The 27,583-nt window shown below is 36.2% G+C and overlaps 1 protein-coding gene across 2 annotated transcripts in view; it reads right to left on the reverse strand.

The window, feature by feature from the left end:
• SGTB (small glutamine rich tetratricopeptide repeat containing beta) overlaps positions 1-27,583 on the reverse strand; it is a 46,855-nt gene that overhangs the window by 11,194 nt on the left and 8,078 nt on the right. The window contains exons 3-5 of one of the 2 annotated variants that reach the window (XM_029217887.1): positions 25,059-25,162; positions 22,386-22,455; positions 18,445-18,544 (exon numbers count right to left, since the gene is read on the reverse strand). In XM_029217887.1, the coding sequence (XP_029073720.1) occupies positions 18,445-18,544; positions 22,386-22,455; positions 25,059-25,162 (274 nt within the window). The remainder of the gene's footprint in view (positions 1-18,444; positions 18,545-22,385; positions 22,456-25,058; positions 25,163-27,583) is intronic. The other variant, XM_029217888.1, reaches the window with a different exon arrangement.

The following is a 27,583-nucleotide window of genomic DNA, read 5'->3' on the forward strand; positions in this document are numbered from 1 at the left end:
ACTAGAGAAAGCCTGTGTGCAGCAACAAAGACACAACACAGCCAAAAACAGAAATAAATTTATAAAAAAGAAAAAACAAAAAACTAACAGGATGACAAGAATGTCCATTAAAAATGACCATTAAAAGAAGAGATACAGAATGTATCACTTCCAAATAATTAGAAAGAAAAAATGAAGTAAAAATAACAATCACTAACAATAGAAGGCAAAAGAAAAAAAAAGAGAGGAGAGGGAGAAGAAGACAAAATATAAGATAGCAGAAAATAATTCAAATATGTAAGTAATCACAAAGTTGCCTAGATAAACATCAGATTCTAAAACTGTATACATAAGATATCACCTACAACATAAGCACACAAAGGCTGAAGTTAAAGGGGTAGAAAAAGACAATGAGACAAACTGAAAACCAAGCAAAACAAAGCAAGTGTAGGAACCTTAATATCAGACATAAGGCTAAGAACATTATTAAGGATACAAAGTCATCATATATTAACATTCTTTTTAGTTTAATTTTATGAAAAACATTTCCATGACTCATAAGTCAAACCTATATTAAAAGCCTCACTCTCATCCTCTAGAGGATGGGTGGGAATGGGGTAAATGGGATAGAAACGAGAATGACACTTCAAAAAGGATGAAAAAGAAAACCTTCAAACGGAATAAAACAGAAACAAATGATCCTAACTGTATGTCAAAAAGAAAGAATTCAAGTATTGGGTTGGCCAAAAAGTTCTTTGGGTTTTTCCATAAGATGTTAATGGAAAAACCCGAATGAACTTTTTGGACAACCCAGTAACTTTCAAACACAGAATTCTGAGTATATATCCTTAGTGAGATGCATTCTAAGAATAAAAAATAAATTGCAAAGAAATCCTTAAGTTTCCTTAGTAGGCTTGCTTGTGGTGTAACACTGGTGTTGTAATATCAGCTGAAGGATAGAGCTAATGAGTAAGTACTCTGGTGCTGTTGGAAAGCAGGGCTCTCTTGTGAGAAAGAGATACAAATATAAAATGGGGGAAAGTAAGGATAACCTCTGTGACACTGGATATGAATTGAGGGTATCTGGATAAAGTGATGACTTTTCCAAAAATATATTTCCTAGCTCTGTCCTTTAAAAGGACCTAGAAGAAGTAACACTTCAGTAGCAATGATCAGGTCTTGCAATCAGACCTTGGTTTCTGCACTAAAAGGAACAGGAGCTCCTTGCAGAAACAGCTGAGCCCAGGTCTAGGGGCAGAGAAAGTACAAGGCAAATCTGGAATACCCTTGTTCTCCCAGAAAGCAAGAAAGTGTTCAAAAAACAAATGAAGGTATGTAAGAGGACACACAGCCAGTTTAAAGGGACTCCCACTAGACAAATACAGTAAGTCCCCTACATATGAACCTTCAAGTTGAGAACTTTCAAAGATGTGAACATGCGTCTGCATGTCCAATCCCATAAATTAGTTCATGTATCTGGCTTACACTGTCACATGCGTGCATCCTCTACAAGTGATTTTGCTTTTGTGTATTTTACTGTACAGTACTGTATACAGTACAGTAGTACGGTATCTTTATTTCAAGCCCAGGATTCCAGGAGGCAAGTGTAAAAGCAGCGGTGATGTAGCTGGTACTGCTAAGAAGCTCTAGGATTGGAGGCCCAGAGAAAGGATGAAGAGAGACAAGAGGAAGAAGTAACTGAAGAACCGAAGAGATTAATGATGCAGGAAATTTCAAGGGGATTTTCTTTATTTGAGGAGGCACTGTTAGTTTTTGAGGCACAAGACCCAAATGTAGAACAGTACACGTACACGAAGGTGGCAGCAGCTGTTCAAAATGCAATTCAGTGCTACTGTGTTATCTATGATGAGAAAAAAAAAAGCTACTACCCAGACATCACTGGATCATTTTTTCAAGGTAGATAGAATTGATTCCAGCAAAGAACCAGAACCTGTGCCATCAACACCAGGCATGAGTGAAACTGCAGCTCACCCTCTGTCTCCTATTGCTGACGACCCTTCAGCTCTACCATCTCCCGCCTCCTGTCCCTCCTCCAGTCAGTAACTCTCCTTGCCTGTTCACTCGGTGCCAGCCCCTGCATGCCAGCTGTTGTACTGTACTGCTGTACTTTACAAGGTGCTGTACTGTAAGGTTAACAATGTTTTCTGTGTGTTTCTTTTCTTTTTTTTTTTTTTTTGTGGTACGCGGACCTCTCACTGTTGTGGCCTCTCCCGTTGCGGAGCACAGGCTCCGGACGCGCAGGCTCAGCAGCCATGGCTCACGGGCCCAGCCGCTCCGCGGCATGTGGGATCCTCCCAGACCGGGGTGCGAACCCGTGTCCCCTACATCGGCAGGTGGACTCTCAACCACTGTGCCACCAGGGAAGCCCTGTTTCTTATGTATTATTTGTGTGAAAAGTATTATAAACCTCTTATAGTACAGTACTATATAGCTGATTGTTAGTCGGTACCTAGGCTAACTCTGCTGGACGTATGAACAAATTGGACTTAAGAATGCGCTCTTGGAATGGAACTCGTTCGTATGTAGAGGACTTACTGTATAGGATAATTTAAGGGTCAAAATAATAATTATGGTAATTTATTATAATACACTGAATAGTAAATTTTTAAAAATTCATGAGTCCATACAATACTTTCAGAGGACAAAGGAGGAGGAAAGCCAAAAAGAGTGAAAAGGAAAGAAAACTCTTCATTTCAGAAATATGTGAGAAAATATTATGTAAAGGAAATGATAAAATTAGAAAAATCACCATTTTGTAACCATCAATGTATTAATGATTCAGGGACAGATCATCAGTGGATGATAAAACACTGAGTAAAAGATTGTTGTGGAGAATTCTCTGGCAGTCCAGTGGTTAGGACTCGGCACTTTCACTGCCAGGGCCCGGGTTCAATCTCTGGTCGGGGAGCTAAGATCTTGCATGCTGCACGTGCAGCCGAAAAAACATTAAAAGATTGCTGGGGAACAGGATATTTACATGATCTGACCATATAGATAATTTTTTTCCTTTTTTAAAATTGAAATACAGTTGATGTACAATTTTATGTTAGTTTCAGGTGAACTACATAGTGATTGAACATTTACATCCATTACGGAATGATCACAATAATTATAGTATCCAACTTTCCCCATACAAAGTTACTACAATATTGTATACCATATTCCTTATGCTGTATATTACATCCTCTGGCTTATTTATTTTATAATTGGAAGCTTGCATCTCTTAATTCCCTTCATCTATTTCACCCAACCCACCACTCCACTCTCCTCTGGCAAACACCCGTTTGTTCTCTGTATCAATGAATCTGTTCTCATTTTGTTTGTTTTGTTTTTTAGATTCCACATATAAGTGAGATACAATATCTGTCTTTCTCTATCTGACTTATTCCACTTAGCATGATACCCTCTAGATCCATCCACACTGTCACAAATGGCAAGATTTGGGGTTTTATATGGCTGAGTAATATTCCATTGTGTGTGTGTGTGTGTGTGTGTGTGTGTGTGTATATATGTATATATAAAACATCTTCTTTATCCATTCATCTATCGATGAACACTTAGGTTGCTCCCATATCTTGACTATTGTATATAATGCTACAATGAATACTGGGTTACATATATCTCTTCAAATGACTGTTTTTGTTTTCTTTGGGTAAATACCCAGAACTGAAATTGGTGGACTGTACAGTAGTTCTAGTTTTAATTTTTTGAGGAACCTCCATACTGTTCTCCATAGTGGCTGTACCAAATTACACTTCCAGTAACAGTGCATGAGGATTCCCTTTTGTACACATACTCACCAACACTTTTTATATGCTGTCTTTTTGATGATAGCCATTCTGACAGGTGTGAGGTGGTACCTCATTGTAGTTTTGATTTGCAATTACCTGACGATTAGTGATGTTGAGCATCCTTTCATGTGTCTGTTGGCCAACTGTATATCTTCTTCGGAAAAATGTTTATTCAGGTCCTCTGCCCATTTGTTAATTGGTTTGTTTTTATGATGCTGAATTGTATGAGTTTTTTTGTATGTTTAGAATAGTAACCCATTATCTGATATATCATTTGCAAATTATCTTCACCCATTCAGTAGGCCGCTTTTTCATTTTGTTGATGGTATCCTTTGCTCTGCAATGGATTTTTAGTTTGATATAGTCCCATTTGCTTACTTTTGCTTTTGCTTCCCTAGCTCAAAGAGACAGATCCAAAAAAATATTGCTAAGATCAATATCAAAGAGTGTACTGCCTATGTTTTCTTCCAGGAGTTTCATGATTTCAGGTCTTATGTTTAATTCTTTGATTCATTTTGAGTTTATTTTTGTATTGATATACAGTGTGAGAAACTGGTCCAGTTTTCCCAATACAATTTATTAAAGAGGCTGCCTCTTCCCCATTGTATATTCTTACCTTCTTTGATGTAGATTAATTGACCATGTAAGTGTGGGTTTATTTCTGGGCTCTCTATACTGTTCCATTGATCTGTGTCTGGTTTTACTTCAGTACCATACTGTTTTGATTACTTTAGCTTTGTGGTTTAGTTTGAAAACAGGAAGCATGATACCTCTAGATTTGTTCTTTTTTCTCAAGATTGCTTTGGCTATCCAGGGTCTTTTGGATACAAATTTTAAAATTATTTGTTCTAGTCCTGTAGAAAATGCCATTGGCATTTTGATAGGGATTGCACTCAACCTGTAGATCGCTTTGGGTAGTATGGTCATTTTAACAATACTAATTCTTCCAATCCATGAGCACAGTATATCCTTCCATCTGTTAGTGTCATCTTCAGTTTCTTTCATCAATGTCTTATAGTTTCCCGAGTGCAGGTCTTTTACACCTCCTTAGTTAGAATTATTCCTATGTATTTTATTCTTTTTTATGCAGTTATACATTGGATTGTTTTCTTAATCTCTCTGTTAGTCCATCTTTAGCGTATGGAAATGCAACAGACTTCCATATATTAATTTTGGATCTTGCAACTTTAAAAAATTCATTTATTAGTTCTAATAGTTTTTGGTGGTGTCTTGAGGGCTTTCTATATATAGTATCATGTCATCTGTAAACAGTGACAGTTTTACCTGTTCCTTTCCAATTTGGATTCCTATTATTTCTTTTTCTTGTTTGACTGACCTGGCTAGGACTTCCAAAACTATGTTGAATAAAAGTTGTGAGAGTGGGTATCCTTGTCTTGTTCCTGACTGTAGAAGAAATGACTTCAGCTTTTCACCATTGAGGATGATGCTGGCTGTGGGTTTGCTACAGATGGGCTTAATTGTGTTGAGGTATGTTCCCTCTATAGCCACTTTGTAGAAACTTTTTATCATAAGTGGATGTTGAATTTTGTCAAAAGCTTTTTCTGCATCTATTGAGATGATCATATGACTTTTATTCTTCAATCTTTTTATGTGGTATATCATATTGATTGATTTCCAGACATTGAACCATGCTTGCATCACTGGGATAAATCCCACTTGATCATGATGTATGATCCTTTTAATGTCTTGTTGAAATCAAATTGCTAATATCTTGTTGAGAATTTTTACATCTATGTTCATCAGTGATATTGGCAGGTAGTTTTTTCTGTGGTGTCTTTGTCTGGTTTTGGTATCAGGTTTCGGTGATGCTGGCCTCACAAGTTCAGAAGCATTCCTTTCTCTTCAAATTTTTGAGAAGGACAGCTGTTAACTCTTCTTTAAATGTTTGGTAGAATTTACCTGAAAATCTCCTGGTCCTAGACTTTTGTTTGTTGGGAGTTTTTGTTTTTGTTTTGTTTTTTAATTACTGATGCAATTCCATTACTGGTAATTGGCCTGTTCATATTTTTTATTTCTTCCTAGTTCAGTCTTGGAAGATTGTACATTTCTAGGAATTTATCCATTTTTTCTAGGCTGTCCAATTCATTGGTGTATATTTGTTCATAATAATATAATTCTTTGTATTTCTGTGGTGTCTGTTGTAACTTCTCTTTCATTTCTGATTTTATTTCTTTGGGCCATCTCTCTTTTTTTTCTTGGTAAGTCTGGATAAAGGTTTATTAATTTTATCTTTTCAAAGAACCAGCTCTTGGTTTCATTGATTTTTTTCTTTTTTTAAAGTCTCTACTTCATTAATTTCTGCTCATATCTTTATTACTTCTTTCCTTCTACTAACTTTGGGTTTTGTTTGTTCTTCTTTATTATTTCCATTAAGTGTAAGGTTAGATTGTTTGAGATTTTTTAAATTTCCTGAGATAGGTGTGTATCACTACAGACTTCCCTCTTAGAACTGCTTTTGCTGAGTCCCATAGTTTTTAGATCACTGTGTTTCAGTTTTCATTTGTCAGGTATTTTTTATTTCCTCTTCTATTTCTTCAGTGACCCACTGGTTGCTTAGTAGCAAATTATTTGGCCTCCACAAGCTTGTGTTTTTTGCAGCTTTTTCCTGGCAGTTGATTTCTCATCTCATAGCATTGTGATCAGCAAAGATGCTTGATATGATTTCAAGTTTGTTAAATTTACTGAGACTTGTTTTGTGGCCTAGCCTGGAGAATGTTCCATGTGCACTTGAAAAGAATGTGTATTCTGCTGCTTTTGGATGGAGTGTTCTAAATATATCATTTAAGTTTATCTGGTCTAATATGTCACTTAAGGCCAGTGTTTCCTTATTTTCTGTCTGGATGATCTGTCCATTGATGTAAGTGGGGTGTTAAAGTCCTCTACTATTATTGTATTACTAACAATTTCTCCCTTTATGTTAATATTTACATTATGAATTTAGGTGCTCCTATGTTGGGTGCATATATATTCACAATTATATCTTCTTGGTGGGTTGATTTCTTTATCATTATGTAATGTCCTTTCCTGTCTCTAGTTACAGCCTTTGTATTAAAGTCTATTTTGTCTTGCATTTGTATTACTACCCCAACTTTCTTTTCATTTCCATTTTCATTGAATACCTTTTGCCATCCCTTCACTTTCAGTCTGTGTGTGTTTTTATATGTGAATTGAGTCTCTTGTAGGCAGCATGTATATGGGTCTTGTTCTTTTCTCTATTTAGCCACCCTAAGTCTTCTGACTGGAGCATAGAGTCCACTTACATTTAAAGTAATTATTGATAGGTACGTACTTACTGCCATTTTGTTAATTGTTTTCTAGTTGTATTTGTAGTTCCTGTTTCTTTTTTCTTCTCTTATTCTCTTTCCTTGTGATATGACTGCTTTCTTTAGTGTTGTGTCTTTATTCCTTTTAATTTTTTTGTATCTGTATAGGTTTTTTGTTTGTGTTTACCACGAGGTTCATTTACAACAACCTTTGTACGCTGTAGTCTATTTTAAGTTGATGGTTGCTTAAGTTCAAGTGCGTTCTAAAAGCACTACATTTTTAATCCTCTCCACCAACATTTGATGTTTTGGATGTCATATTTTACATCTTTTTGTGATTCACTTAAGTAATTTAGATATAGATAATTTTACTACTTTTGTCTTTTAAGCTTCATAGTAGCTTTATAGACTGCTGATCCACTACCTTTAGTATGTGTTTGCCTATACCAATGAGATTTTTCCTTTCATAATTTTCATATTTCTAGTTGTGGCCTTTTCTTTTCCACTTAGAGCAGTCCCTTTAACATTTCTTGTAAAGCCAGTTTAGTAGTGCTGAACTCTTTTATCTTTGCTTGTCTGTAAAACTCTTTTTATCTCTCCTTCAATTCTGAATGATAATCTTGCCAAGTATTCTTGGTTGTAGGTTTTTTTCCTTTCAGCACTTTGAATATATCATGCCACTCCCTTCTGGCCTGCAAAGTTTGTGCTGAAAAGGCAGCTCATAACCTTATGGGAGTTCCATTGTATGTAACTAGTAGCTTCTCTTGTTGCTTTTAAGATTCTCCCTCTACCTTTATTTTCTGCCATTTTATTTATAATGTGTCTTGCTGTGAATTTCTTTGGGTTCATGTTGTTTGGGACTCTGTGCTTCCTGGACCTGTTTCTTTCCTGTTTCCTTCCCCAGGTTAGGGAAATTTTCAACTAACTTATTTCTTCAAGTAAGTTACCTGCCCCCTTCCCTCTCTCTTTTCCTTCTTGTACCCCTTTAATGCAAATGTTAGTACACTTGATTGTACCTTAAACTATCCTCATTTTTTAAAATTATTTTTTTCTCTTTTCCTGTTCAGCTTGGGTGATTTGCACTACTCTGTCTTTCAGATTGCTGATCCATTTTTCTTTATCACCTAATTTATTGTTGATTCTTTCTAATGTATTTTTTATTCTAGTTATTGTATTTTATTATTCAACTCTTTCATTCTTTTATATTTTCTAAGTCTTTGTTGAAATTCTCATTATGTTCATCCATTCTTCTCCCAAGTGCAGTAAGCATCTTTATGATAATTACCTTGAATTCTTTATCATGTAGATTGCTTATCTCCACTTCGTTTAGTTCTTTTTTTGAGGTTTTGTCCTGTTCCTTTGTTTGGAACATATTCTTCTCCTCATTTTGCCTAATTCTCTCTGCTTATTTCTATGTATTAGGTAGGTCACTTATATCTCCCAATCTTGGAGAAGTAGCTTTATGTAGGAGATGTGCTATGGGGCCCAACATCATGCTCCCTTCTGATCACCAGGCTATATGAGCTAAGAGTGCCCTCTATGTGGGCCGTGGGCACTCTTCCATTGTGGTGGGCTGACTACTGTGGGCATGCTGGTAGGCAGTGCTAGCCTCCAGCATTAACAGGCTGGAGGGAGGATTCCAAAATGGCACTTCCCAGTGCCAGTCTCATCACAGTAGAACAAGCTCCCCAAAATGGCTGCTGCCAGTGTCTCTGTCCCCAGACAGACAGTTGCCTCCTGTCTCTCTGGGAGGCTCTCTAAGATCATCAGGTGGGTCTAACCCAGGCTCCTTTCAAACTACTGCCTCTGCACTGGGACCCTGAGGGTGTTAGATTTTGCATGTGCCCAGTAAGAGTGGAGTCCCTCTTTCCTACAGCCCTCCAGCTCTCCCAAATGTAAGCCCTGGTAGTTTTCAAAGCCAGACTTTCTGGGGACTCGCCTTCCTGGTTCAGAACCTCTAGGCTGAGGAACACAAGATGGAGCTTGGACTCCTCACTCCTTGAGGAGGACATCTGCAGTTGAAGTATCTTTCTTGTCTGTGGGTCATCAATCTGAGGTTGTGTATCCTGCCTATACCACATCTCTGCCCCTCCTCATTGTGGCTCCTTCTTTGTATCTTCAGTTGTGGGAAATCTTTTCTGCTAGTCTTCAGGTCATCCTCCTAGATATTTGCTCTGTAAGCAGTTCTAATTTGGGTGTGCCTATGGGAGGAGGCGAGTTCAGGGTCTTCCTACTCAGCCATCTTAGGGAAGCTCCTCACTCTTTTTTTTTTTTTTTTTGCAGTACGCGGGCTTCTCACTGTTGTGGCCTCTCCCGTTGCAGAGCACAGGCTCCGGACGCACAGGCTCAGCGGCCATGGCTCACGGGCCCAACCGCTCCGCGGCATGTGGGATCTTCCCAGATCAGGGCACAAACCCGTGTCCCCTGCATCGGCAGGCGGACTCTCAACCACTGCGCCACCAGGGAAGCCCTCATACATTATTTTTAATTATAAAAGGAGTAATAGAAAGATATGGTAGTCACCACCTTAAGATATAAATTTCAGAATCACCATCAGTGGGACAGTTTGAAATTATGGGCCTCCTAATATAATGCAATAAATGGTATACAAATTATTTATGTAGGCTTCATGCCAAAATGTAACCTAAATTTAATCATGAGGAAGCCATCACACATATCCAGAATATGACACATTCTATAAAATCACTGGCCTTAACTCTTTGGAAAAGTCTATGTCATGAAAAATAAACAACCAAAAAAGACAGGAATATTTTCTAGATTAAAAGAGACTAAAGTGATATATCAAAATGCAACGTGTGGTCCTTGATTAGATTCTGGATCAAAAAACATAGCTATAGATGGTATTTGGGGGACAAGTGGAGAAATTTCAATACTAATGAAATTAATTAGAAAATTAATGCTAATTTTCTTACATGTGAATGGTAGGGTAGTTATGCAGGGTATGTCTTAGGAGATATAACTAAAGTATTTGGGATCAGCAAGAAAATTTTATATGTGTGTACACACATACACACACACACACACACACATACACACAAACACACCCTTGTAGAGAGACAGAGAGCAAGAAAGAGAGAGGAAGTAAACACGGCAAAGTATTAGCTACTATTGACTCTAGGGTAAACATATATGGATGTTCATTGCATTTCTCTTCCAGTAAGTTTAAATAGGTTTAAAATATGTTGAAATTTGTTTCCCTAAATAAATATATATCATATAAAATTATTATATATAATAAATATGTATTATTTGTGAATATATATATGCAACATGCTGCCATGTGACTGTTTCACCATTAGAAGTCTTCAAGTAGAGGCAATTCTCCCTTCTAAAATTCACTGAATCAATTCAACTCAAAATTTTGTTGAACACCTGCAATATGCTAAATCCAGCTCAAAATCAAGTATACAGAAATGAAGAGGCTATATCTTTGCCCTCAAACATTCACTGTCTAATAGGGAAACAGACATGTAAATAAATAAATAGTATGATAAGTGCAACAGTGGAGACATCAAAGAAAGAGGCAACACAGAGAAAGATATGGTTAACTCTATGCAGAGCTGTCTAAGAGAACTTTCTGTGATAGACAAGTTCTTTACCTGTGCTATCCAATACAGCAGTCCCTAGCCACATGTGACTAAAGAGCACTGGAAATATGCTACTGCAGTTGAGGAACTGAATTTTTTATTTTATTTATTGTAATTAATTTACATTTGAACAGCCAAATGTGGATAGAAGCTACCATATTGAACAGCACCACTCCACAGGGCATGGCAGGGAAGGGGAGGTTGAAGAGAGAAGAAATTAAGAAAGCCTTCCCAAAAGATGCAACATCTAACAGGGTCTTGAAGGATGACAGGAATTTGCCCAATTAGATAAGGTAGGAAATATTCTATGCAGATAAAGAAGCACATAAAAGTATGAAGAGATGTCCCAACATGGCATTTTTAGGAAATCAGTAAATTTCACGTTACATGGGCATAGAGAGCAGAGGAGAGGAATGGGGTAAGAAGAAGAGTGAGGATAATAAAGTTAAAAGAAAAGAGAGAGCTTATATTATAAAAGATCTGATATATCATCCAGAGGAGCTTAAATCTGATCACGGTATTTGGAACTAGCAAACAGAAAGCTAGAGTTAGACAATTAATTTCATATTTTAGAACAGTCATTTTGACAGAAGACTGGAGTGGAGACTGCAGGTAGAAACGGGAAGCCAACTGAAGTTACTATTGCACTAGTTTAGCAAAAGTTAAGAATCTGGATGGAAATGAAAGAGGGAACAAATGAGCTATTTGGGAGGTATATGGAAAAGGGAAACAAAGAGGAAGACTCCCTGATATTTAGCTTCTGATACTGATAATAAAACAGGAATAAAGCAGGGAGAATCAGACCCAGAAAGACGAGTGGGCAGAAGGAAAGAGTATGACTATGTTTCAATACTGATAGCTTTAGCTTTAGATCACAAACTGCAAGCTGGGATGAAAGCAGAATGTGCAGCTCACAAAAGAGGAGAGGCGTCTGAATCTGCATCCAGGAAAGGGAAGAGAAATCAGGCTATATTTGAAGCTTCTGTGAGATGCAGCCAAACACGCCAGTGTCTGAACTGAATAACAATGTGGTCTGCTCTCTCTGACCCTGCTGTCTAGTTATCAGGGCATAACTAATGAAACTCCAGCAGAACAAAACAGTCAGAGTCATCATGTTTTCAGACACCCTCGCTTTCTTTACCTTGTTAGAGCGAGAGCATGAATATAACTTGTGCTCTGTTTTTATAGGAAATAAGGCAAAAAAAATTTACAGGTACCTAACATTTCCCATACTGTATATCACATATAAATAAATTATAGCAAAAGCCTACTCCTACAACTAGGAATTACACTGTTTTTGAAAGAAACAAATATTGAAAGCCTAGAACTATGACATATATATATATATATACACATATATATACATATACATATATACATATACATATATACATATATATATACACACACACATATCATTACTCTTCACAACTACCCTGTGAAAGTGGTTAGTATTATCTCTATTTTACAAGTGAGGAAATTGAGGCTCAGAAAGGTTTAGTGGCTACCCAAGGTCACACAGCTAGTTAGTGGCTGAACTGAGATTCAACTCTAAGTTCAACCAACCAAAGTCAAGTCCCACTGAACCCAATGACTATATGCTGCTTATGGAGGTGGAAGAAAACAAAATGCAAAACAATGAGGTCTCTGTTCCCATCTTTCTGAAAGCTCACGCTGTCACCAGCATTCCTTGGTACAATGCCCTGATGCTTCCTAATTTTGCCTTTTAAACTACACTCTACAACCTAAAATGCCTTCCCCTCCCCTCTGTTTATCCCAGTTCTACCTGTCCACCAAATCCACCTTCAATTCAAATTCCCCATCACGTGAGAGGCCTTCCAGACAAATTCTTTCCATCATGCACTCTCTTTCCCAATATCTTTAATTCCATTTATGGACTCAGTCATTGAACCACCTATCCATCCCAGAAACAGGAGATGATTCTGTGTAAGGTAATGTATTCAGCAATGAGGCTGTACAAAAGAAATACCTATAAGAATACAGATGGGCCCTGACTTACAATGGTGCAAAAGCAATACTCATACAGTAGAAACCATACTCCAAATTTTGAAGGTTGATCTTTTCCAGGGCTAGTAATAAGTGGCATGATACTCCCTCGTGATGCTGGGCAGTGGCAGCGAGCTGCATTTCCCAGTCAACCATGCAATCACGAGGGTAAACAATGACACACTTACAATCATTCTGTACCCATGCAACCATTCTGCTTTTCACTTTCAGTACAGTATTCAATAAATTACACAAGACATTCAACACTTTATTATAAAATAGGCTTTGTGTTAGATGATTCTGCCCAACTGTGAGGCTAACGTAAGTGTTCTGAGCATATTTAAGATAGGCTAGGCTAAGCTGTGTCAGTAGGTTAGGTGTATTAAATGCATTTTCGACTTATGACATTTTCAAGTTTATCGGGATGTAACATCGTAAGTCGAGGAAGATCTGTACTGTTTCGGGACGGAAGACATGGAAAACTAGCGAGTTTAATATGAAATATCATTTCATATTATAAAATACTTGGAAATATTTTAGACCTATAAATCATTTGTTGTTTTATGTATACAAGTGTTAATTTGAGTGTCTGGTCACTTCAACATCACTGGAAATTTCTTATATTTCTTCTATAGCCTTCCATGCATCCAAAAAAAATTGGCTGAACTCTTGCGAGGCACAGTGCTAGGTATTACAGGGAATACGAATAGATACAAGATGCAATCTCTGCCCTTCAGCTGAAGAAATAAAACAAGTATGCATATAATTATAAGGCAGAACATATATGATAAACTTATATAAGTGTTATATATCATAGTAAGTGCTAGGAACATAGAATAAAAGCAAAACTTAATAATAGTTTTTCAAGGAAGGACTCATGTTGTCCTGGTATCTGAGCTGAGCCTAAAGCACCATTAGGATCCTAAAAGCCCAAAATAGAAGATTAAGTCTAGAAAAGAAAGATTCATGCTTAAGAAATATACCAATTTATTGTTCTCTAATCAAATAAAAAAGTCACTTCTATAAAAAGTAAACTTTGGTTCATCCTAGCAAGTTTAATATGCAAACAATATTTTGATTAGTAATAAACTGTGAAAATGAGTATCAAAAGAAAGATTTAGATCTGCTATTCTGAGCTTCCAACTCATGGCAGTCAGCTGGCTAAGAAAAATGGCAAGGGGTAGCTGGCAAACTACAGGCTATTGAGATATTTATAACCACTTGAGTCTAAAAAAAATTCCTAAAGCTTTATTTAATATTTGCAAATAAAGTTTTCTAATTATTTAATATTAAATTGCATACTCTATTACTGAACTCCTCAGGGAAGAAGATACTATTTAAATGCAAAACAGAAGCATAATTATTCATTTCAATTTAACAATAATTAAATGAAAAGCAAGTACAGGTACTGCCAAGAATCTCTTCTAATACTGTACTAGTGGACATGTGACTATTAACAAACACTAATCTCATTAAAAATAAATGATTTATCTAGGCTCAGATTCATCATATTCATAGTTAAAAGTATATGGCTTACGGAGCTCTATAAATAATCAATTTTCTGATAACATTTATACCTGGTCATAACATTCTGTGCAGTATTAAATGTATTTATTTCAAGATTTCATACGCTAAATGAAAACATGTCTAGTCATCTTATTACAGAGAATAAAATCCAAACATAAAAGCAGAGCTTGGGAAATTAATTCTCCACAAATTATTTGGATTTTCTATTTTTCTGAGCTGGATTATTAGAACAGATTAACAAAGTGATTTGCGTGTGTGTGTGTGTGTGTGTGTGTGTGTATGTGAAGAGAGAAAATGTAGGTTTTCAGTATGGCCAACTAAATTCCTATGGATCCAATGCTTCCAAAAATAACAACTCTAAATTCTGGACAAAATACAAAAACAACAACAACTAAAGGCAGCCTGGGTGCCTATGAATAGGAAAATGCCTAAACAAACGGTGATGCGTTCAAACAACCAATACTGAGCAGTTTAAAAAAAAGAACCATGCAACAACAGGACTGAATGTCAAAACCATTATGTCAAGTAAAAAAGGTCTCACACACAAGGGTATACATAGTATGATTCCTTTTATGTGAAATTCTAACAGAGACAAATCTAATCTATGGTGGAAAAACAAAACAAAACAAAACAGTGGTTTTCTCTGGCGAGTGTTTTAGGCAACTGACTCTGAAGGGGCAGGGAAAACTTCCAGGGTGGTAATCTTCACTATCTTGATAGGGGTGGTAAGTTATATAGGTGTATGCATCTGTCAAAATTTAGTGAACATACAGTTGAGATCTGTACTTTTTATTGCATGTAAATTTTACCTCAAAAGAAAAGAATGTAAAATATTGAACTGTAGTCAATGACATGCATACTAAAATATTTAGGGGGAAAGTGTACTGATGGCTGCAATTTACCTTGAAATGCATCAAAAATAAGATAGGCACAGATAGATGAATAAATATTGATATAGCAAATATACTAAAATATTAATGGCAAAATCTTGGTGTGGATATATGCATATTCACTGTAAACCTCTTTGATTTTTCTAAATCTTCACTAAAAAAATGTTAGAGATCAAAAAAAAAAAAAAAAAGAAGGAAAATAACATTAGATTAATTCAGAACAAGTCCTATGATGCTAACATCATTTCCTTTCTATTTTATCGGGATTACCACCAGACTGGTAACTCAGAGAAAAACAATTGACAATGTATTTGGACCCCGATAAATTTGGATCTCTCTTCATAATCTGATTAAGGCAAAAACCCCAGATTGCATAAATAATAATGATAATAGCTACTGCTGTGTACAATACTCTTTACTAGACACTTTCCTAGCACTTTATATATATTAACTATTTGATCTCGACAACAATGCGATGAGATAAATACTATTATCCACATTATACCAATGGGGAAACTAAGATGTTAGGATAATTTGCTCAAGGTCACATACATGTAAGTGGAAGAGCCAGAAATTAGAATCCAAAGAGTGTGGGTCAGAACCCCTGCTCTTAACCACTTCCCCATGACTGTTCCCCTAGTTGACTCTGTAACTGATACAATGTCATATAGGGTGCTCTTGTCAAGTTTGTGGTTGACATGAAGCTAGGAGCAAAAGCAAATATAGTACTTTACAATTTATCCCAAACGATTAGGGACATATAAATAAAAGACTAACAAGATAAAATCCCATAGGGATAAAATATAAGATCCTGCATTTGAGTCCAAACAACCAACTTTACCTCCTGTGACAACACTGGTGCACAGCAGGTGTTGGGCAAGAACCTGTCAAATGAATGTACGACTGAGTGGCAGGGGAGAGAGAGTGTGTGAAAAAGGACAGGCTTTAATAAAACCAAAGCAAAATATAAATTTAATAGATAATGCTACAAAACACTAATATATAACTATGTTATCTAGAAGTAGGTTAAATGAGCAGTCTACAAGTCTGTTCTAGTCAGACCAATGCCAGATATGCTGTGCTAACGTCTGGGAACTACAGAGTAAAGACACAGGTAACCTGGAACAAGTTTAGAACAAAAGTGTAAGACTTAAAACTGACCTATGTGAGGTACAATGGAAAAAGCTGTGAACATTTAATGTGGAGAAAAGAATTAAATGAACACAGTAGCAAACTTCAAAATGTAAGGTACTGTCATGAAAAAGAAGAATCACACTTATTCTATAATTGTCCGTAAGAATAAAAATAAAGTCAATTGAGAGAAGCTACAGGAGCTTCAGGGAAACAAAATCAGTGTCAAGGAAGACTTTTCTAACAGATATAACCACAAAAGAAAAGGTGGGAGAGAAGATACTATCTCATAAGGGTATGAATACCCTAAATATGATAAAAATAACTCAATGAAAGATTGGACCAAATTAACCAGAAGATCTCTTTCAAATCTAAGAACTTACTATATAATAAAAGGTAATTTTTATAAATCTGTCATAAAAAGCTTCAGATTGATTAAAATAGACTTGGCATGACAAAATTTAAACGTAAAGGAAAAAATAAAAGTTATTTGCCAAGTCTGTAAATGCAGAGAGCTTTCATCCTAAAAACACTGTAATAAAATGCAAAAGAAAAGATAAACAAATTTGTCTACATAAATATTTAAAACTTTTACATATGAAAAACATTAAAAGGCAAACAATAAGCTATGCAATTAGGACAAAGGGATTTTATCTTTAATATAGAGCTACGGTGTCCAGTACAGCAGCCACAAGCCACATATGGCTATTTAAATTTAATTAATTTAAATTGACCTTAAATTAATTAACCATTAAAATTTTAGTTTCTCCATTGCACTAGCCACATTTCAAGTTCTTAACAGCCACTGTGGTTAGTGGCTGCTGTACTGGACAATGCAGATACAGAACATTTCCATCACTGCAGAAAGTTCTATTGGAATTTTAATATTTAAAAAATTTAGTGCAGGGAATTCATTACATAGCTGATGGAAGAGCTGAGATGCCAAACAGGGGGTTGTGCATCAATGCAGAGATTAGCAACAGCAGGAAGCCGTTACCGTCCCTAAAACAGAACAGAGTGCAGAGCCCCAAACCCAATGTCACCTGGAAAAAGCTGGGACCATAGCGGGTGTCTTGGGTGGGAGCTGGAGACTAGGAGGAGAAGCAGCCCCTGCTGGATAAACACCCTGATGTAAAAAGAGGGGAAGAAATACCCAATTTCTGCCTTCCTTCTGCCCTCCAATCTCCTGCCAGTACCTCCCACGGCTGAACACAGACAAAACCCAGGTGTCAAAGGAGCCTGGGAAACATAGCCTGCAGGGGTCAGACCCTCTGTTAAAAAGGGCAGAAAAGGGAAGGGAAGAAATGTCTGAGGTCAAACAGGATGAGGCCTGGCACAGGTACAAATAATTTAGAGAGAAAAAAAAAAACACAAATGGCCAACATTTGAAAAATGCCCAACCTCACCAGTAATTAAATGTAAATTACAAATCACTATTAAAATAAGAATAATATTAAATTAACAATAATAAATAATAATTCAAGTACTTAGTACTGATAAGGGTGTGGTAAAAACAGATACACTCACATGTCCTAGGGGAAGAAAAGAATTTTCAAAATATTTTCAAAGAAGCCGGAACAATTTTGAAATTAGCATCAATAAATTTTTAAATGTTTATACTGTTAGACCAACTGAGTGCATTTCCAAGGATAGATACAAAGTCTAGAAAATCTTAAGTCCAGAAAATAATATTAGAAACAAAGATGTTCATTGCAGCTTTATAATATTGAAAAAAAAAGGGACACCTTCAATGTCCACCAGTAGGACAAAGCAAAGTAAGGCAAAGTAAGGTACATCTATCAATTTATTAAAAAATAATACTGCTTGTTTGCCAGCCACAATGAAAGGTGCTAGATATATAAAAAAGATTAAGAGGTAATGATAAACTAATTTGTATTCATTTAAATAATGTTTATGAAGGATTTAAATAAAATAAGAACGTGTTTGTGATATGCCTAGTGAATAAAGATTAATCTGAAATTGATTACTCTTACATCAAACAACATATGCCAAAAGGTTATTAGTAACAGTGGTTGCCTCTAAGTGGTAAATTTATGAGCTTATTTTTTCCTTCTTTTATATGTTTCCAAACGTTCAAAATTTTCTAAATAAAAAAACAAATTTTACGGAGCTATAAAAAACTCCTTCAGAGCTATTAATGCAAATGTTTAACAACTGTAAACCTGCCACAACAGTGCCAGTTTACCTGTTACAATAATAAACTGCATTATTTGGATCCAATTCTATCGCCTGTGTGTAACAATCCACTGCAGCAGCATAATTTTCTTCTTTCATGTGGTTATTGCCTAAAATAACCAATAGGTACAGTAAGTACAATATACAGAAGAAAAAAGTCTGGAAGATAAATTTTAATCATAGAAACTACAGTAATACGAAGGTCAGCAACATGATTTTTCATTCATACCAGAAATAAATTTTATATTGTACTATAGAGTTGATACCCCTTAGCTTTCAGTGTGTTTGAATGATTTTTAACAACGGAGAGTCTTTAAAAAATTAATCTTTGACCATGCCACTCTCAAAAATTGATTTTTTAAAGACTCTATACACTACCAAACGTAAAATAGATAGCTAGTGGGAAGCAGCCACATAGCACAGGGAGATCAGCTCGGTGCTTTGTGACCACCTGGAGGGGTGGGATAGGGAGGGTGGGAGGGAGGGAGACGCAAGAGGGAAGAGATATGGGAACATATGTATATGTATCACTGATTCACTTTGTTATAAAGCAGAAACTAACACACCATTGTAAAGCAATTGTACTCCAATAAAGATGAAAAACAAAATTAATCTTTTAATATCTTATAAAACCAGACTTCAATAAGTGAGTAAGTGTAACAATTATGATTACCTCTTGGCAAAACCTAATCTCTTCTCACCTTCCTTATCTTCATCTCTCTCTTTCCTTTTAGAGCTGCCCCACCCCATTCCAGGTGGACCACCCTCCACAATCACTATCTCAGTCTGGACCTGGTCCTCCATTCCTTCCCTGTCAAAACATGCACCTGCTGATGAGCAAGCCCTCAGAACATGTGGTGAGGGTAAGCTAGTAAAACTACTCATGTCAATGTCATTGGCAGATATTTTTATGTGCTATCCCTTCCAGAGATAGATTCTCTCTTAAAGAAGGTTATTGGAGATTAATTTCTAGAAAGACAGAATTTCAGATACCACAGCTAGCCCACAGCATACTGATCTTCAGGAAGGGCTTCTGCAGACACATCTGGCAATAATTTAGCTACATTAACGACTGGTCGGCAAAATAAGGGATTTCTTGTGGCTATCTTCTGTAATCCATTAAACAGAAAAAAAGTGTCATGATCACTAATAAGAACCAATGCTCAAAATTGAAATTTTTAAAACACTGGGATTACGAGGAAGTGTTTACATCTCAAAAGCCTCTATTATTCCTTCCAGCTTTCTCTGAACCAGAAGCTCTCCTATTAGCCTTGTTTTCTTAACAGATCATTAGCTACTTAATGGGAGGAGAGTGTAAATTTGCAGATAACAGTAAGATTAAAGGAAAGACATGTAGATAAGAGTACCTAAAATCATACAAACGTTACTTCAAATTAAGAAGCAGAAATGAATATAAAGAGTGATTGCTAAATGAATATAAAAAGTGATTTCTACATAATTTCTCTTTGGGATGATAAAATGTTCTAAAATTGTGGTGATGGCTACACAACTCTGTGTACATACTAAAAACCAATGAATTCATACATGTTACAGTAAATCCCATGGTACGTCAATTATAGCTCAATAAAGCTGTATTTTTAAAGCTAAAAAAATTAATTTACCTCTCCACCCCCAAAAAGAAATGAAGCTAAAAGGTTACATAGCTTTTATGATTGAGCAAGAAATTAACTACATTAGCCTCAGTACTTAAATAGATTTGCTTCTTCCATGTAAAAGATTTAAATTCTCTGGGTTACGTGGATTTTCTTGTTGCCATTGGGTCTTTTTGCCTTGGGATGGCATTTCTTGGGTAGTAGTAAAACCTAGTGTATGTCTTTTCCCGTAAACCACACTAAGTGCACAGATACTAAATATATATATATATATATATATAGCGATATTAATGATAAAAAGCTTCAAGTCAGAAAATATTCAATATATAAAAACTCAGGACACAGATATTTGTGAAGATAAATATAACTAGGCACTGCACAGCACTCTATATTTATACACAGAACTCTCCTGTCTCCTTTAATCCTCAAGACAACCCTGTGAGATATGGCTTTACTTCTGTGACATGGCAGGGAATTACAGCAATGAACCCTTCTTGGTTTTGTCTGATCTTATTGCAGCTCTTCAGAAGCAAAGCACACAAAAATATTTGAAAGCAACCTTCCAGGAAGGTACTAGCTGGCCAGAAGCCCTGATTAACACAGGTAAGTATAACATGCAGCCTGTAATAACCCTATGCTTGACAGTCTACCGTGGCCATTTGTTTTCACACGAATAGCAAAATCTGTATGACAATTGCTTTAACTTTATGTGTGACATGTCTTAGATGTGACATGTCTTAGTGAAAACAAAGATTAAGAGCTTTTGGTTAAAGCCACAGCAGTAAGTAATTCAGTTTACCCATGCTGCCAGAGTAAATGAGCCTCATTCTGCATCTCCTTCCAACCCTCAACTTACTAACATTCATTGTATCAAAACAAACTCTACAGGGAATGCAGTCTCCCAATGTTCTGCCATGCAGAGGGAGTAAATATGACGGACAAAAATAAAATTTCAATTTGCCATTTAGTACTAGAGCTAAAACAAGAGAGCTGCAAAAGCAAAATGTCAGTGGAGCATATATTACATCACTGAGGATTTCACACACTACAAAAGTCTAAGTAGAAGGAAAAAGAAACAGATTAAATTGTTTCAGTGAGAATAATATATGAAAAACGCATTTGTATCTGGATAGTTCAAATGCAAATTCTTTGGGGAATACTATAATTCAAATGACAATGAGGATCTGGTTACTTTATTTTACATGTAATTTACGAAAGTCCTAATTCTAAAATTTTAAGTCACTGTAGTGATAAGATTTCTTAAAGGAAATAAAAAATTGAAAACTGAAACCAGTCTATTTGTAGGAAACACAGCATTTTCTAATGTAATCCAAAGAAGATAATCACACAATAGTGAAAATAAATATAGAGAAAGATATTAAGACAGCTTTACTTAGGATTACAAAATTATCTGTCTAGGTAAGTAAATCACGGTCTAACAGTACCATGGAACACTACGCAGCCATTAAAAGCAGTGATATAGTGTAATTTATAGACCTAATAAAAAGGACCATGCCCGAGGAATAGGAAAAGCATACTCTTTTCCATATCTACCTTTTTACACAACAACCAATTTTTTTAAGAAAAAAACTCAACTGCCTTCTTCAGAGTATAAACTAAAGAAAAGGCCAGAAAATGGTTCTGAACCATTTGTGTACAGCTTCAGAACATTGCACATTCCCTAATAACTCTCTGCCTATAGGACAGTGTCTTTGTTGGCTCTCATTCACTGGTAAGGATCAGGACTCTGCCCTACAGCTCCTTAGTACAAATCTTGTAGGCCTGACCTGGCTTGCCTCTATAGCTTAACAAAACTGACGTGATATAAAAACTGAACACAGATCCTCAATGGTGACTTATTTATTAAAATCAAGTATGCTTCAATAGTCACTATTAGAAAATTTAATAACAGTAATCATGTGTGCTAGTTAATAAATTCTTAAATGCCATATACATATATTAAATTTCAAAGAACTCAAAAATGCTAAATATACAAAAGTTAAAAATAATACTGAAAATCATTTTCATGTCTTTGATTAAGCATAAAGAATTTGGGATCCTAGAGTACACACAGCAAATACAGTTGCAAATAATCAACCCTTCAGTGACTTGTTTTGCAAGTTGTACTCACAACAGATCTGCTTCTCTTGAAGCAAGCCATACCTATATTGTTCACAAGCCATTCTCTATTTCCAGGCTCATTTCTGTTTCACAAATGCCACAAGGACTTACGACAACCCGTCTTGGCAGTACAAACCAGAATCTTATTGGGTGACAGAGTCACTTTCCCTAGAGTTTCAGAAAGCTTTACTAAGTAATTTTTCTATGAAATATTCACCTTCATCTTTTAATTGGTCAGCTTTTCCCACATCTTCAGGCACTGAGTTTGAGAGAGGCAGAATGTCATTCTGAAATTAAATAAAATACAATGTACTTCCATTTAGCTACATAAAGAGTCATCCCAGAGAACTATAAATTAAAGTAATAATTATTCAGTACATCATCTGTAAATCTATGTCATGACATCTAACATCTAAATAACACTGTCAGCAAGAAATAGGGAAAAAGTCCCCCAACATACTTTATTAGAAAAGCAAATATGTGGAATTTTTTCTAGAAAAAAACGGGCAACTGTGAATCAATTTTTTTTACTTGCTTTCGCTGTATCTAGAAATCCTACTTCATAAACAAAAACAGAATCAGTATACAAAGAGTAGTAATAGAATTATGCTCAAAGGATTGTTTAGTGAAAATTTTGAAACATAATGTTAATATCCTAAGAGAAAGTCAAATCCACAGGTACCAAAAAAAGCATTTATAATATGATCTTATTGTTTAAAATATATGCACATACATTCACATGCACACAGGCTGAAAATCAAAGACTGGAAAGGTATACACAAAAGGTTAACAGTAGGAATATTTGGAAGTAGGATTTTCAGTCTCTTCTTTATATCCTTTCATATTGTCCAAACTTTTTAAAACAATGGTCATAGATTTATTTCCTCATTAAGATAATAAGCATGGGCTTCCCTGGTAGCGCAGTGGTTAACAGTCCGCCTGCCGATGCAGGGGACACGGGTTCATGCCCCAGTCCGGGAAGATCCCACATGCCGCGGAGCAGCTGGGCCCGTGAGCCATCGCCGCTGAGCCTGCGTGTCTGGAGCCTGTGCTCCGCAACGGGAGAGGCCACAACAGTGAGAGGCCCGCGTAAAGCAAAAAAAAAAAAAAAGATAATAAGCAGTATAAGATTCCTGTTTTTAGCACCTACTATCATCCTCAAACCTCTTTTTCAATAAGGTTCAAACCAAAGTGCTTATGAAAACTAAATGAAAATTTAGAAATGTCTTGAGTGGCACTGGAAACACAGTGTATTTTTCCATTTTTGGAAGGTTCTTTTTAAATTGTGTTGTTAAACTTGACTCCAAAGTTCATAAATGTTTATAATTTTCAAAAAAGTATAATTTGTAGTCAATATACCTATGTACCATATTTATTTATTTATTTTTTGCGGTACGCGGGCCTCTCACTGTTGTGGCCTCTCCCGTTGCGGAGCACAGGCTCCGGACGCGCAGGCTCAGCGGCCATGGCTCACGGGCCTAGCCCCTCCGCAGCATGTGGGAATCTTCCCAGACCAGGACATGAACCTGTGTCCCCTGCATCGGCAGGCGGACACTCAACCACTGCACCACCAGGGAAGCCCTGGAGCCAGTTTTAAGAAACTATATTTTTAAAATAGTAAGCAACAAATTTTTACAATTAAGTACAATCAGACAGAAATAGAAGAAGAAGAAAAAAAAGAGCTCTATTCAATCAATCTGAGCTTCCTAGGAGGAAAAAAAAAAGTATTGATCTCTTCAGTACTAGTCAATGATAACAGGAGCTAAAGAGTGAGCAAATCTAAGTGCCGTCTCACCCACAAGCCTCTCGGGCATCTCAGAGTAAAGAAGGTCGTCTTCTGCCATAGCCATGTCCAGCCTCTGAAATAGGGCTCCCTAAGGATGCCACAAGCTCAGAAAATGAAAGAACCACAGAAACCAAAGAAAACAAAAGGACCATGGAGACATTCCACTATCTCCTTGCATCTTGTCAGATAATTAGAATTCATCTGTTTGATGAATTAATGTATAACTGTATTATCCTTTTTCCAAGTATAAAAAGAGGGAGCAGTTTACTGCCAAATTACCATTTTCATTGCAACTCTAAGAACCTCTTCCCAACAAATTCTAAAAACAGTCTGTGCAGTATTCTCAGCCATGTCCCTGCCAAGTTGAAGTATACCCTGCAAGTTTCAGCTCCTCTCCTGAGTTCCTCATTCTGTACTGAAGCTTGAATACAGAGTTAGAATAATAAAAGAGGTTCACGTGGCACCAAAATGTAATGAAAAACCACGTGGGCAGACCCCCTGTGGCCCTAAACTCACTAGCCTTTAGATTTTTCAATCTTATAGTCCATATTTCCTGAAAAGGCCAGAAACCAGAGACCATGTAAACAGTCCTAGGGAGCAGAGATCAGAACACTTGGATTTCAGTCTTGGTTTTGCACACTGACCCTGAACCTTTCCCTGTTTAAAGAGCCCCATCAATGGCCAAATTTGATAAAATCTGCTTCAAAATGATGATGCAATTCCTGATGATTCCTTTTCTATATGGTTTCTTCCTAAACATTAAGACTTTTACTTTTAATTTGTATTTCATGTTTTCGGGGAATATCAATTCAGATGTCAGAAATCTAAAAACACCCGGATACTGTAAAGGACTTAAGAAGTCAACTACGATATATCATTAAATATAAAAGAAGGTGAGAGGATGAGAAGAGTTACTAATATGAAAATCTAAAGCACATTAAAAGTTATATTTTAGGTCCCAAATCATCCATGTGGACCAACTATCTTATACCCAGGAAGAAGTTAGTTACTTAAAGCCTGGCCCCTCAAATATTAACAATCCAACATAATACTGCAGTCATACTTAGAAAATGAGATACTAATGAGAAAACAAAGACAGCTTACCTTACAGAAGGAATTTGTGAACATTTCTGTCAAAGGCTGTGAAACTGCTAGATGTGTATCTTCTGCGCTGATTTTAAAAACTGTCTCCAAGCACTGAATTGCAACTTGAAATAAATTTTAATAGTGAAAAAAAATTAGCAACCTAAAAAAAGAAACAACCTTTTTTCTGGTAGAAATCTGCACTCTGCAATCTGTGGTAATTCAGCATTTTGATCACAGAACATATGGAAAACTAAATGGTTCATCTGCATAAAGATTTCTGTTTTTAGACCAGCTATTGAGGGAAGACAACTTAGTTTCTTATTCCTCATTTAAAGAAAAATGTTACCTAGAATATAATTTCTCAGTATATGTATTACATCATATTCTTTTTAAAGCAGGTCATTAACAACATATTCCCCATTACCAGTATCTTGAATAAAACTTTAAAAATTATCTTTTTTAATGTGAGAAACAGAATTCTCAACCTGATTAAAAATAGTAAGAGAAACAGTCTTTGGCACATAGGAAACACTAAATATTAATCCTGGTGTACTTACTTATGTTAAAATAGTTTGGCTTTCAAAAATTCATTCAGGCATGCAAATTTACCAAGCACCTACTATGTGAAAGGTGCTGTTATAAGGTGGTAGAGATACAACAGTTAACCTAACACAAAAATCACGATCCACGTGATGAAGCTCACCCTTAATAGAAGGAGGCAGACAAACACAGTAAGTAAAGTACATGGCATGATAAATGTTGACAGGTGCCTCATCTACATTGACGTATGACAAGATAACCAGTATGGCTAGGGTACAGACTGGGTGGAAAGACATGGTGGGCGATTATGCTAGAACAAAGTCTGTCGCTGGATGACAAGGCACCTTAAATAATATTTTTAAAGGACATGGATTTGATGCTATGGGCAAATGGAGAGCCATTAATGATTTTAGTGAAGGAGAGCAACATAACTGGATTTGCGTTTAGAACTAAAATGCTAGTTAAGTATAGTCTAGTAAGAATGCTGAGAATGAATTAGAGAGGGAAGCTGAGGGAGAAAATGGAAGCAAAAAAGCAGGAACCCATTTATGGGTTCCTACATCAATGACCTAAACAAACAAGGAGCCTAAACTAGGGCAAAAACAGTGAAGAAAGCATATCCTGCCCTTTTTACAAGTCCTCACTGAGGGGAATGGAGGCAGATTCTTATCCTGAGAGTGCTCTCCTTTGAACAAGAATTCTCTTCTGGCTCAACAAGATGGGGATGTAGCCAAAGTGTCCAGTGTACTTCTAGACAGTGTGGAATAGATTCACTTACATTTGTGTATGACTTTTTTTTTTTTAATTCAGTTTGTTTAAACCAAAAACAAAAATTAAAAACAGGTCACACATTCTCCCATTCCCCACTCCCTGTCTCTGGCAACCACCAATCTGTTCTCTGTATCTATGATCTTGGGTTTTTATTATTATTATTATTTATTTTTTAGATTCTACATATAAGAGAGATCATAGGGTATCTGTCTTACTCTGACTTATTATAGATCCAATTACATTTGTGTATGACTTTTAAAAGACACATTATGGTCCTGAGAAAATTACCTCTATCATAAAAGAAACACTATTACTGTCACTATCCACAGATCAATTCTCCTTAGAAAAGGGACTGAATAACAAACTGAGTTACCAACTACCAAAAGTCAAAGTGTCTTTCAGAAAGAAAATAATGCACTGTTTACCCAACCCTCATTCTCTCCCTTTCTATCCTTGCTAAGTAGTTGTTCTTTTACTTCAGTTGTACTTGCACTAAACACACTGGGCCATAAGAAAATAGACTCTCATTGCCATGAAGACAATTAATTAAAAATCAATTATTATTAATAATAATACATGTATGTATATGTATACATTTCTTTTTGATCGGCATCTTTCTTTCCTTATCATATTGGTCATTTACTGTGCCACGTAGCTAGCTGGTACATGTTTCTAGTATCGTACTTACCACACATACTACATTATATGCACTTAAAACATCGGTCTCCCATATTAGACTGTCTCCTTGACGATAAGGCCTACATTTTACTTATCTTTTGACTTTAACACAGCCTGGCAAATAATAGATGCTCAATAAATTTAATCTACGTCTTTGTTTACAGTGGAAGTAACAGTTTAATTTCAGAGGAAATAGAAACAATAAAATCTGCAGAAGAGAGCACTTATTCCCCCCAAAACATTAATTCACAGCCTTGTGAAAGGTGGATAGAACCCAACCGAGGCCTTAACCAGAATCAGAGTATGGAACATCACACTGACAGGGGAAAAGTCCACATAAAAATATGAGGGATTTTTATACTCTAACTTGTTGAGGCAATCCAGTCCAGCTCCTTTACCTCTGCTGCCACTAACCTTAGAACACAGATCTGGCACATTCTAGACACAATCAAGTATTACTAAAGGAGGTGGCTCTTTGGGGTTTTTTTAAACACAATTGTTCGTTTGTTTTAAAATCACTTTACTGAAGTATGATTGACATGTAAGAAGCGGCA

Source organism: Monodon monoceros, unplaced genomic scaffold (genome assembly GCF_005190385.1).
Source record: "Monodon monoceros isolate NGI ecotype Baffin Bay Population unplaced genomic scaffold, NGI_Narwhal_1 Super_Scaffold_12, whole genome shotgun sequence".
Lineage (NCBI taxonomy): Eukaryota > Metazoa > Chordata > Mammalia > Artiodactyla > Monodontidae > Monodon > Monodon monoceros.